Source organism: Hoplias malabaricus, chromosome 18 (genome assembly GCF_029633855.1).
Source record: "Hoplias malabaricus isolate fHopMal1 chromosome 18, fHopMal1.hap1, whole genome shotgun sequence".
NCBI classification, from domain to species: domain Eukaryota; kingdom Metazoa; phylum Chordata; class Actinopteri; order Characiformes; family Erythrinidae; genus Hoplias; species Hoplias malabaricus.
The window spans coordinates 28,800,486-28,813,960 of NC_089817.1; the positions used below are offsets into that span (position 1 = coordinate 28,800,486).

The following is a 13,475-nucleotide window of genomic DNA, read 5'->3' on the forward strand; positions in this document are numbered from 1 at the left end:
CCAATGTTTCCAGGTAGGCTCTGGACGCCACCGCCACCCTGAACTGGATAAGGGTTACAGATAATGAATGAATGAATGAATAATTTGAGAAAGGTTCATTATAATTAGCGCCCCTTGATTCCTGATGGACTCCCACCACAACCCTGTTCAGGACGAAGCAGTTACAGATGAGTGAATGATTATCAGTGATTGTGCTGAGCTCAGTATAAAAACAAATAGAGCGAGTGATGTCTTAAAAGCTGTTTCCTGTGATATCATTATTTGTGCTTTAGAAATTAAGTCATGTTTTACTGCTGTACTTTACAGTGATTCGTGGGTTTAAGGAGTAGTGAGGTAAGTAAAATAACCCCATTACAGTTTGAAAGATGTCAAGATTAGTTTGTAATGAGTTACTATATTAAGTTATGCATTCATCATCAAAACTGGTGGAATTCCCCTTTAAATCTCATCACAATAAAGAAACGAGACGTGAAACAAAGGCAGGACTAAGTCATAGGGTCAGCGCTGCAGTGACTGAGGTTGTATTTGTTTTGATAAGTCTTGTGCGTCTGTAGGAACTGTGCATGTGGGACTTTTTCGAAGCTGCTCATTCAGAGACGTGCCCTGGTGATTACCCGGTTCGTGTAAGCCAGGATGTTTTCCTGCTGTTCACACTCGTGCCAGATACAGTCATTTTCCTGTGGGTATACAGCGCTGGGAAAAAGTCAGCCTTATTAAATTTCCTATCAAAACCAGTCAAGTTATTTATTAAGACATGGGACCCTTAACAACCAACACGCAAGACCATCAACATAATAAAAGCTTTCATCACTGAGACACAGGAGAAAATCAAGTTCCAGTCTTGTTTCAGTTCTGGGCCAATCCCAGAACTGAAAAGACAGTGGATCACAATGGGTCTGAAAGGACGTGGATCTGTTGAGAAGCCAGCACTGCGAAGAGGAAGTAGATGCAACAGAAAAATTAAAAGTCCCCTAGAGATTAAATGAAGGGAAGCTCTAACGGAGGCCAGGGTTGGACACTGAACTCTGAAAATGTTGATGTTACATTATATTATGGTTGATTATATTGTAGTAAATGAGGATTTTTTTTCTTATAATTATCTGTGACATATAGGTTTTCTATATCTTCCCAAATGCTACTTAATGGAAACCTGTATTTAATGGCTGTTTTTGGATGGATATTAAATAAAAAGGCTGCAAAATGAAGTAATAAAAGGTGAGGTTCAGGTTTGTTATTTTAATCTTGGAATAATTTATTCAGTAGACATTTTTCTTTTTCTGGGAAGTCATCTCCACAATGGTTTCACTGTCATGTCTGGTCAGATTTTATCAGTAAAACCCACAAAAGGCTTTTAACGCTCCGGTTTTTTACAGTGATCTGTTCTAACATGCTTTTCTCATAAAAACTGCTCTTTTCTTACTCAAGCGGAAAGACTGTGTCTTGTGACGTTTACCAGGCAAAATAAACTGGATTTTACCTGTTTACATGGGCGCTGAGGCGAAGCTGCTTCACTGACCATACGTTCTGTTACATTCTGAATTACATTTTATAAGGTACATGGTATTTCTGATCAGAGGCACCCAAAACTTTACACACACACAGTGTCACACAAGGTGTTGAACAGATATTATTGTGTGTATAAGGGGTGGGTAAGGGGTTAAATCTGGTCCTCCATGTTTAGGCCAAGGTTTTGGCGATTTGGTCAAAAGAAAATTAGTGGTCAAAAGAAATTAGTGTCTCCTACAATGAGGCCGGAGCACCTTTACCTTTAGGTTTTTAACTCAGTCACTATTGGGTAGAAAATATTAAAACAGAAAGTTTAACCATAAATAAGTGTGTGTAATTAACACAGGGTATGTTTTTCTCAACCCACAGGCAATAAAAACTGTGTTCATGGTTTGTGAGTCATCAAAATATGTGCCAGTATTTTCTCACAGTGGTTTTGACATAAGGCCGTAGTTGAAGCAACAAATAACAGAACTGGTATGAATCAGAGAATTATTTGTGGTTGAATATTGCTCCAAAAGATATTTCTAGCTCTCCTCTCTATGTCATACTCAACATGAATTACATAATTACAACCACAAATGATGTAGTTCACTTCCAGAGACGCACAGTCTCCACTAAAAATACTAATGTCAGGTCTTAGGGAATGTTTACTGCAGTCATTTCTGTTCCCTATTGTACTGTAAAAATCTGTACTTCAGAAATCTGTGTAAGGTTTATTGATACTTAAGAGCCCTGCTAAAAATCCCACACTTGACAACCACAAAACGAGCATCTGCTCACCCAGCATGACCCTGCGTAAACTAGCAAAATAAATATCAGAGTATGCACAAACTAGCATAAACCAGCCAAGACAAACTAATTTTAGCATGTTGGTCATGCTAATAATGAAGCAGCCTGTTTTGACATGGTAATATACATTGAAAGTTAAAGTTAGCGCTAAATTAGCTAGTTAGCTTGTTGCTAACAACACTTACTGTTATGAAGTTGCCATACTGGTCATAAATCCAATATTAATTCCAAGCTACTTGTTAAGATTAATGAGCAGCGTCTGTCCATTGGTTTCCATTATAAATGTGTTTTGTTTGGGTTTTCTGTTCATTTCTATGTGGTAGGTTAAAAATAATGAAGAGTTCCTCAAAAAGCTCATTTGTCAGTGCTCATTTCCAAAACATTAGCTCAGCGACATTGGGAAATCTTGGCTTATAAAACCTTTTTGTCTCAATAGGAAAGAGAGTGCAATTACAAGGAACTGATGGTGGTACTAAAGCTTCTGTGGAAGTAGACACACCATTCAGTGACCACAACAAATCTGTGGTAAACACTACTGACTCAGTCAGAGTTGTCTGAATAGACTTTGTTGCTGACTCCTAAACACCACCGTAGTGTTCTGTATGATATCGAACTGTGTTTCAAACCACAGAAAAGCATCGACTGGAGAATGGGACAGTACGGAGCAGCTGCATATGAGCTTAAAGTCACCATGCACAAAACCAAGGGTCAGCTCTAGTGTTATAACCCACCTAGTGTTGGGCTGTGGAGAAACCTCTGGTTGACGTTGAATCCCCACAGCAATGCGCTGTGTACAAATCCAGTATTCTACAAATACACTATTAATGCCCTTTATTTCAGAGGAAAAGGTGAAGGTGAACACCAATGTTTGATCCTATTGTATATAACCACTGCCTTTCAAAAATCTTTTTAAATGTTTATGGCTACACTTAAACATCACAGGTTAAATATAGTACAGGGCTATTAGGAGCCTTGCTGACACCGTTGTGTATAATTTACTACAAGTGGTTTACTTTTATTGGACTCACATAAGAAGCATTTCTGACTTTATTATATTTCAGTGCATTTTAATGGGAGCACTGTAGATGCCCCGGGGTGTTCCTCTGAAGGTTTTCTCAGCATTATCAACCCCTTAAATACCACGGGGAATGATGTGTCTCCATCCAAATGCATCTAATGACTACTGTGGACTGCTGAATGTCAGTAAACCACACATTCATCATATGTTTCAAGGTGAAATTGCTGAGTGAAGGAGTGCTGTGTGACTCCTGTTTTTACCTGAGTGTTCCAGGTGGACTCTTTACTGTACACAGGACATCCAAAAGGTAAAAAGGAGGCTAGCTTGATGGAGTAAAGACTCGTCGAAGGCATGCGGAGGCCCTGGTTGTGTGTGTTTGTTCAGTTTGGAGTGTTTCTGCGCTCTCTAGCGTTTCCCACATCTCGGCCCAGTGATGACCAACTGGAATTGGCAGAGGTAAGAGATCAGTAATCTTGCAGCAGGTAATTACACCATACACCATAGACTGGTCCTGTGTGGTTGTTTTGGGGCCCATTTTCTCAGAATATTTCAGTACTGGTATTTAACTAGTTTTGAGAATGTTCCCAGTAAAAACAAGTGTTAACATTCATTATCTGATCTTACTCCAGCCTGTTTCACAAGACGATTCAGTCACACAACAAACAGCAACTAAACTTCTCACCAGTCTGTGATGTGATTGTGTGAAGGCATATTTTACAAAGTCATAGCCAGTTGCACAAAGTGCTAGGAAATGGTCTGTAGTGTGGCGTCACTTTAGAATTGCTGTGAATCTGTGTGATTATGTTTGTAGACAGAGGATTACGCTGTGGATTTACTACTGTGTCAACTACATTAATAAATATACAGTATGATGATATCCACTGTAAGGAAATCGCTAAAGAAGATTGACTTCACTCTTTTGGCCTGGGTTTGAGCCTTAACTTGGGTCAATGTATTTGTGTACCCTAAAAATGAGTGAGATAATTGCATTGGGAAAATATTCTGATCTCAAAACTGCAGAGTGTACTGTGCGCATCATTGAGCAAAAGTTGGCAAGTGATCCACCGCGAAGACCCACGCAGATTGTGTGAATTTAATATTAAATTATTTATTAATAAGAGTATTAATGTGAAATGATCAGACCAACATTTACAGTATGTTTGCAATATTTAAATACCTTTGTGGTCTAGGTCTTGCGTAGTTTATTCTATTTAAAATCTATAACCAGACCACATCATTTGATTCAGCTGAGGCTTACTGCAAACTCCTAGGACTACTTATGGCTCAGTTAGTGGAAGGCCATTTTCTTGAAAAAATGACACACTTAAATAACTAAATAGTAATTAACTGAACGGCAGATTTGGATGGAGATGTATTAAAGGTGGAGTTTTACACAATACTGTATCCTCTCTGTAAAAAGAGTGGTAAATTGTGCAAAGATCTATGACTCCAGCCCCTTTCACAACAAAATATCTCATCAGTCCAAGATGGAGAACTTGTGAAGGTGTATTTCACCAAGTCATGGTCAATTGCACAAAGTGGTGGGAAATGATCTATGGTGACACTTTAGGATTACAGTACATGTGTGTAATCGTGTTTGTATACAAAGGATTGCAAACTTGTTAAACATTATAAACAGCCAACTGTGAATTTACCACAGTGTAAACTACACTATGTAAAACACAGTATGACAATGTGGACAGTAAATGAATGGCTTCATTCTATGTCAGATTTATGCCTGTGTTTATCGCTGAGTGTTGAAGTATTGTAGCTCTGGGCTATATTTTGGACTCAGGTGGTGACAACTACAATGAACACTTATGCTGAAGAAGATGGCTATAAATGTTATAGAGTGGTAACAAAATTCCTTGCATATTTAAAGGTGTCTGTTTTGGTTTCTACCATAAACACATTTGTTTTTTGAGTCTAAGGCCATTCTAGACGGATCCAGCATAAAGCATGCGGTGTAAACACATTGCCAGTAACAAAGTATAGCTCAATTCAAATAAACTAAAGTGGTAAACTGTGAGATCTTTGGCTTCAGCCCTCTTTCACACTATAAACAGCAATTAAATTTCTCAACAATCGTGTGAAGTTAAATTTACCAAGTCATTGCCAGTTGCACAAAGTGGTAGGAAATGGTCTGTGGTTTGTGGCGTCAACTGAGAATTACTGTAAAGCCGTGTAATCGTGTTTGTATACAGAGTGTTACGACTTGGTGAAAACCCACTAAGATGCTGATTTAGAATAAGACTGCACTTGACAATAAGATTAAATGGTTTACAATTTATTGATTAGTGGTTATTAATTTGGTTGTAAACGCATTAAAAGTAATTAATAATCATCTCTTTTAACCCATAGACAGAAAGTGCCACAGTGACCTGCTGTTTGCCAAATAGTGAACCCACATCTATCTACACTGTTAAACCTCAGATCTCTGGATTCTTACCTTACTTTATCTCCTCCATCCGTCGACATTAACCCTGTCAGCTTCAGCACATATTTTTTAATAAATTTAACTATTTACTCACCAGGTTTAATCAATCAATTAACCACTGATAGAATATCTTTTTAGAAATTGATGGTAATGTCGTGCACCCTTACATTTGAAAATACTAGCTACACACTTTAATTCTCATCTTCGACATTTTCAGTAAATTCTGACACTTTGTCATTAGAGGAAAAAGAGGTCACTGTTTTTATCTCTGTTACAAATGATTATTAATAACTTTTAAGGTGTTTAATTAGGTATTAACAACTTAGGTATTAACAACCTAATTAATAACCATGTGATAAAACCTTTTATAAAACTTTATACAGGAGGTCCTTGGGTTACGTCAGTCCCGAGTTACGATGTTTCATGGTTACGAAACATCTCCCATTTACTGTATAAAGCCTTGTTTCGACTTCAGTGGTTGTGCGTCGTAAACGTCGTAACGTGAACTTCGTGTTTGGTGTGCGCGGTGCGGCGGAAGAATACACGGTTACACGGCTCGGGACCGAGGAGGATAGGTGTTAGGATAGGATAAGTGCTTACAGTATGTTATTTACGTATAGTATTTACGTATGTTCCGACTTACACCGAAAATCGGTTTACGACGCGACGTAGGAACGGATCAACGTCGTAAGTCGAGGACCCCCTGTAAGTTTAGTCTTATTTAAAGTCTTAAAGTGGAACCCCCACTTTAGCAAATAGCAGTTTAGTGTAAATTACATTATTGGAGATACAGTAAGACGACACTGACTTCAATTTTGCCTCAGATCACTGCGTGGAGTTGGGTGTGAAACCCCAGTCCTGAGTGAAATGGGAGATCTGTGTGCCAAGAGTATAAAGCTATTACAAACTAAGATTGTTTCTTTATAATGCTAACAATGTATTTAATTACATAAATTAACAAACAAATACAATGCTTTGTGGTGTAGGTCTGTCATAGTTTACTCCACACATGAAACTCTTTATTCTATATTCTGACCAGAACATTTAATTCAGTTGAGGCCTACTGCAAACTCCTAGGATTATTTACAGCTCAATTTGTGGAAGGACATTTTCATGTATAACTTCTAAACTTTGGAATAACATTCCAGAAAATATTAGCCTTGCAAGTTAATTAGGTAATTCTCCTCATGATTTTTCACCTTCAGAGATATCTGGAGAAATTCTACAACTTCAGGCCCAACGCTGGCCGTCCAAGGCGGATGGCAGGGGTCAGTTCAGAGGGGTTTACAGCCAAACTGAAAGAGATGCAGCACTTCTTTGGTCTGGCAGAGAGTGGTAAGCTGGACCAGTTGACCCTTGCAGCCATGAGGAGAGAACGCTGTGGCCTGTCGGACACTGAGCAGTTTGGTGAGACGGTGCGCTGGACGAGCTACACCTTGACTTATCGGTGAGAACCTGTACCACATAGTAAAATGATTTAGGAGAACGTATACTACTGTCACATTTCATAATGCAAGTAAACACAAACTTGCCAGGGTTAGTCTTTAATCTCCACAGAAAAGCAATGACAGAAACAGGATGCTCAAGGTGCAGCTGCAGCTACATGAGTCTATGGTCACAATGTTCAATGCCAAATGTTAGCAGAAGGAGCATAAAGCACACATGAGTGCATCTAATATAACTGGGAGTGGTGTTTGTAAAAGAAAATGAATCATGCAATGTAGGTAGCTGGTCTCACTGAGGTTCTTGTGGCCTGATGCTATTAAATCCTTAAAGAAACTGGCAAAGCTGATCTGTGTTTTTGATAGATGCATTGTTGTTTTTGATAGATGTTGTTTACATGCAACTAAACTATGTTAAAAGTTTAAGGTAAAGGTATGAACTAATATTTTTTGCTCAGGATCTCCAATTACAGCACCAAGATGAGACCCTCCCAAACCAGGAGATTATGTAGGGCAGCCTGGAGGCTATGGGCCCAGGTAACCCCTTTGAAATTCAAGAGGAGGACGAGGAGGGAAGCAGACATTGAGATTTCCTTCTATAACAAAGGTGTGGGCGGCTGCATTGTCGGTTGATTGATTTTTAAGAGGCTGGTGTGGGGCATTAGTCACAGAAAAGTGTACACGAAACTCAGGCACTCTTGTCTAGGGAAAACACGCATTAAGAGCAATCGCAAATATATGAGTAAGACCCATTTAAAATTGAACCCTGGAGCATGAGAGTCTGAAAAACAAAACCTGGTTTCTTTGTTACTTGGGATAAGTAAAACAAATTATTTATTTATTGATATACAGTTGTTTAAAGCACTGACCAAGCCCTGTGTAGATTAACCTGATAGATTAGACCCAGAGCCAAACTCTGAAGGTGGGATCATGAATTTCAGTCCTGAAGAATGTCAGTCCAGCACAGATTTGATGTCTTAACATAACAAGACACACAGTGTCAAAAAGAGCAATTAATTAATGAATGAATAAAATAAAAGTCATTTAGATATATTTTTTTATTTAAAATAACAGATTTATCATACATATAATCGCCCTGTGATGGACTGGTGTCCTGTTCAGGGTGTGTTCCTTCATGGCACACATTGATTCTGGTATACTGTAAAAAATTGCTGTAAATTTACAGCAAGTCTGCCACAGTATTTACAGTAAATTACTGTACTTACTCAATTACAGTAATATGCTGTAAATTTGAAATACAGTAGTGTTCCTGTAAAAATACGGTAAATGGCTGGGAACTCTGCTGCCAGTATTTTACTGTAAATCACAGTATTTACAGTAAATTATTGTATTATTCAATTACAGTAATATGCTGTAAATTTGAAATTCAGTAGTGTTCCTGTAAAAATACGGTAAATGCCTGGGAACTCTGCTGCCAGTGTTTTACTGTAAAATTTACAAGAATTTTTTACAGTGTAGTTTCTGGAAAAAAAAGTGCAAAAAGGTACAAAATGAATGAATGAACGAACGAAAACCAGAACACCTTTCCTTAACTAAACCTTGCTAAATGCTGTAGACCATGAGGATGGTGCTCCTTTTGATGGTAAAGGGGGCATCCTAGCCCACGCCTTCCTCCCAGGACCTGGCATCGGAGGAGATGTGCACTTTGACGATGAAGAAGACTGGACAAACAACTCTACAGGTAAGGCTGATTTTTTTTTTATAAAAGGTTCAAGTTAGCCTTGGCTAAATATAAAGTATATGGATGTGATATGCCAAATGTTGGCTAGATATTCAAGGATGAGCTGGAGTGGTGTGTGATCCAACAACATGTTGTTTTATTATAAAATATTTACATGTAGCAAGAATAACTATAGCTGTGTTTAAAATACAGTTCTAGGAACGCCTTGTGTCCTGAGTTTCACTATGATGCTGCATTTAAATGTTCATTCATTGACTGATGTTTGTTCACCTGCTGAAGGCTATGAATTTTTTGCTGTTGCTGTTCACGAGTTTGGACACGCCCTTGGCCTCGAACACTCATCTGACCCTGGAGCGGTCATGTTCCCGGCTTATAATTTTGTTCCGCATGCTGACATAGAGCTGTCTTTCCAGGATGTCAAAGATGTCCAAAAACTTTATGGTGAGTAAGTAATAATGTGATATGGCTCCAGCTGTGTGGTATTAACGGAAGCCAAACATTCAGTTCACCATGCCATTTTTATTTATTTCTGCTTATAGGTGAGAACTCAATCAAGCCAGATAAACCACCTCCAAAAACACCAGACAAATGTGATCCTGGGCTTTCGTTTGATGCAGTGATGAGACTGCAGCAAGAGGTTGTCTTTTTCAAGGACAGGTAGCTTGGCTGACAACTGTCAAACATAGGGATCGACTATCTGTAGACCACAGAACTCAATCTGTCCTTCTGTAGTTGGCCTTATGATCATATTCATATTAGGAATTTCTGATCTAATCAAATCTGAAGAGATGTTCCAGAGTTAGAAATACTGCACACTGTAGTACAGGAAATTATTCAAAATCCCACTCTGTTCCAATAAAAAGACCCATCATTTCTTACACGGACGTGATGCCAACTACAGAATGATCCACACTATCAGTGAATTTGATGATCAATAATTAACAGTCAATCGAGCTCCTAACTGACGTTCATTGAAAGCCTGTCCATCACAGGTTTATGTGGCGAACACATCCCAAGTTTAAAGAAGTAGGAATCACACTGATTACAAGCTTGTGGTCTCATGTTCCTATGTACTTGGACGCTGCTTATGAGAACGTGGCCAGTCGCACAGTTGTGTTTTTCAAGGGTAAGGCTACAATACATCAATATGATTGGTCACACTTCCTATGATCCTTGTATTCATAATGCTTCATAAATGCATTTATATGGTGCTATGTGGACACCACAATGCCTTATAAGGCCTGGCATAATTCTGTAGATTGCACAAGTACTTTGTAAATATAATAATAACACATATTACAACGCACTATGCACCCTGACTGTATGAAGTCATACTCTTATTTGCACAGGTTTAATTTCTTAAGATATGCCATATAGTACCTTATGAATACAGGATTCAAATTGATTACTCCTGCCAGTTTGTTCAGGCCCATTCTAACAGCATGTTGCACTAAGCCATACTGTCCTGCATTAAACAGGCTCTATGTACTGGAAAGTGAAGGCTTTGGAAGTAATGGACAACTATCCAAGGAGCATCTCTGATTTTGGCTTCTCCATCAGGATCAAGTCCATTGATGCCGCCCTTCATTTCCATGAAACCCAACACACAGATTTCTTTGCTGGGGATGAATGTTGGAGGTGTGTCAATTCTAAAAACTAGGGCTGTCAGATACTCAATTTTTTAACTGAATAAAAATCATTAAAATGTACAAAAACATGCATTTAAAAAAGCCTCACTAATATAATTTTTTTTCTCCACTGAAACAAGCTGAAATCTATTGAAAGTTGATTTCTGAATGAATAATGTTTAATTGATAAATGGCATCACTCTTATGAAGCAACACATGCTATAAGATAGATAATGGTGCCCCCTGTGGAGAAAGGTCAGCCTGCTAAACATGAGTGAGTGAGTTTCAAGTCTGGTGAATTTCAATGTGAGTTTTTCTGTTGTTAGGTATGATGAGGAGCAGAAACGGATGATTGATGGCTATCCGAAAATGATTTCTGATGAATGGCCAGGAGTTCCTTTCCCTATAGATGCCTCAGTAGCTTATGAGGGTGAGCTCACATTATTGTGCATATTTATAGGTTTTTCAGTGTGAATAAAGCATTATAAATAACAAATGCAATGATGATGTGTGTCACATATTTCTGACTCCCAAAAATACTACAGATTAAAGAAATATAGTGTTGCAAATTGAATGGGTCTACTTTCCAACTAAAGTATTCCCCATCTATCTGCTCATGGTGCTAGCTAAAGTGGGCATAGTGTGATAGATTTTGGAAGTTTGCATACTTCTTCAGTGCATTAGGCTGTATATTGGCTTTGTGTTGGCAGTTCAAAAAGAAGAGGTGGACTGACCTTGTGTGTCAGAGGAAGCACATGTTCACCCTCACACTCCTTAGAATGATAGTATGTGTGATCAGGGTGGACTCTTAAATGGGTGAATTTGGCAATTACTGTAAATTTGAAAAATGTTGTTAATTAATGGATGTTTGAATGGAAACTAAATAATTGAAGTGTGGAGATTATACTCAAACTTTCCAAAGGTTTTTGTCTACAGAAATCTCCCATTTGTTTTGCTGTGTAGGACATGTCCATTTCTTTGTGGGGAATCTGCAGCTGGAATATGACCTAAACCTCAGACAAATCACAAACAAAACATCTGCAAACACATGGTTCAAATGCGGAATTGGAACCAATATGATCAATTATGGAACCATATAGGAGGCTCATACTGTCATTTGATCGCAGACAAAATCTTGCTGTTGCCGTCCTTTGATGAGCATGAGACAAAGCCAGAGTAAACCAAACATCAGTGTTCTTGACACTTCTCAACACACTTACCACATCCATGTGATGGGTGCAACACCAGATATTGAGAGAAAACAGGAAATGTCCAAACTTTGTTTGCTGTCTAAAAGAATAGATGATTGTAAGCAAGTATGAAGAAATACATGAGGAAAATGTTTTAAAAAGTTGGCAAAATCTAAAGAACGCTTATGTGCCCATAAAAGATGGAAGGAAGTTGGACAAAAAAATACCAATAGTACCATGTGCTCACATTATCATATCTGATATGTCATGTAATGTTTTCTGGAGCTAACACATATTTGGAGAGAAAATGAAAGTATGTTCTCCTCCAAGCGTGTTGAGCTGTTGTTTTAGCAGCAGTGAAAATCAATCAATCAATCTATCTATCCAGTCATTTGATTAGTTGGTTGGTGTATCTACATTTTATTGGTTGGTCTGTCTATCTATCTATCTATTGGTTAGGCAGTTGATTTATCTATTAATCTACCCATCCATTGGTTAGTCAGTTGATCTATCTATCATTGGCTTAGTGGGTTGGTGTAAATATCTTTTATTAATTGGTCTATCTATCTGTCTGTCTGTTCTAATGATGAATGTGGTATCAGCAGATACAGCAGGACTGGGAATTTACCTCTTGTTCAGTGTCCAGACAGATGTGAGAGATGTGACGTACAATGAGCTGCTAACTGTTCCTTTGCCTCAAGTCACAAATTCCGAAAGACTCAATGTCTACATAAAACAAACATGTTCAAACCTGCAGAGGGGGATTTCTTTTCAGCAGTGTGGATGTTCTGTTCAGTGACACCTCACCAAAGACTGCAGAATGTTATATTACCTATTAAAGAGAAACAGCTGACTGCCTGATTCCACTAATGACCTATAAATGTTTTATTATTTTATTTGGATCCCCATTAGCTGCAATCACAAAAGCAGCTATTCTGCCTCGGGTAAAAAATTTTTTTACAAATATTAACATGTGATGCCATGCCTGTTGTATATTTCCATGCCAAATTCGCAAGTTCCTGGATAACTCATGTGTTTGGTCAATCTTCTGTTTTAGTTCATAATTATTACTAGACAGAATGAAGCATCTGTTTCCTCAGTACTTTCTGTCTGAAGTCTTTAGCCACCATTTTTCCTCAAATTTAAGGTCACTATGCTCAGTTCCAAATGTTCCAAGAGAGGTTTAAAGAGAATGAAGAACAATGGCACTGTGTTCTCCGGAGTAATGGACACACATTCAACACTTTTGTTCCCAAAGTAATCATTTAACATCAGTACCTTTAATATTCTTGTAGCTGAATGCCATCAGATCCTCACAGCAGTTCATGGCTTCGGGTTGTAAAGCAGTGGAGCTGTGTTCTGGGAAGTGTGCAAGCTCCTTCAAAGCCTTTGTAAAGAGTTGGAGTGGGGTTTGTTAGCCTGTTCATTCAAATTCATCTAGTATTAGCGTCTGAAATCAATATTCTGGTTGCAATCAAATCCCTACAGCAATGGCTATAAATGTCCCAAAAGAGTGGGCACTGCAACTACTGAAGCAAAGTGGAATAGACTCTTAATTAATAGCCTAAATTGAAGACAGGTTGGATCAGCAGATGTCCATAAGCTTTTATTAATAATATGTCTTTCTATTGTATGAAATTCCATAACATCCCATCACTCCATGATAGAACAATAAGCCATACATTAAATAATTACTAGCAAATTAACTCATTATCTTCAGCGCATCAAACAAAATCAAATTCAAATTTCAAAACCAGAGA

The 13,475-nt window shown here is 38.2% G+C and overlaps 1 protein-coding gene across 1 annotated transcript; it reads left to right on the plus strand.

The window, feature by feature from the left end:
• Positions 1-3,667: 3,667 nt before the first annotated feature.
• LOC136674416 (matrix metalloproteinase-18) lies at positions 3,668-11,625 on the plus strand. The gene is made up of 10 exons (XM_066650427.1): positions 3,668-3,772; positions 6,959-7,200; positions 7,654-7,802; positions 8,772-8,897; positions 9,177-9,338; positions 9,437-9,554; positions 9,890-10,023; positions 10,376-10,535; positions 10,852-10,955; positions 11,489-11,625. The coding sequence occupies exons 1-10, from the start codon at positions 3,668-3,670 to the stop codon at positions 11,623-11,625; spliced, it is 1,437 nt and encodes a 478-aa protein (XP_066506524.1).
• The last annotated feature ends 1,850 nt before the right edge of the window (positions 11,626-13,475 follow it).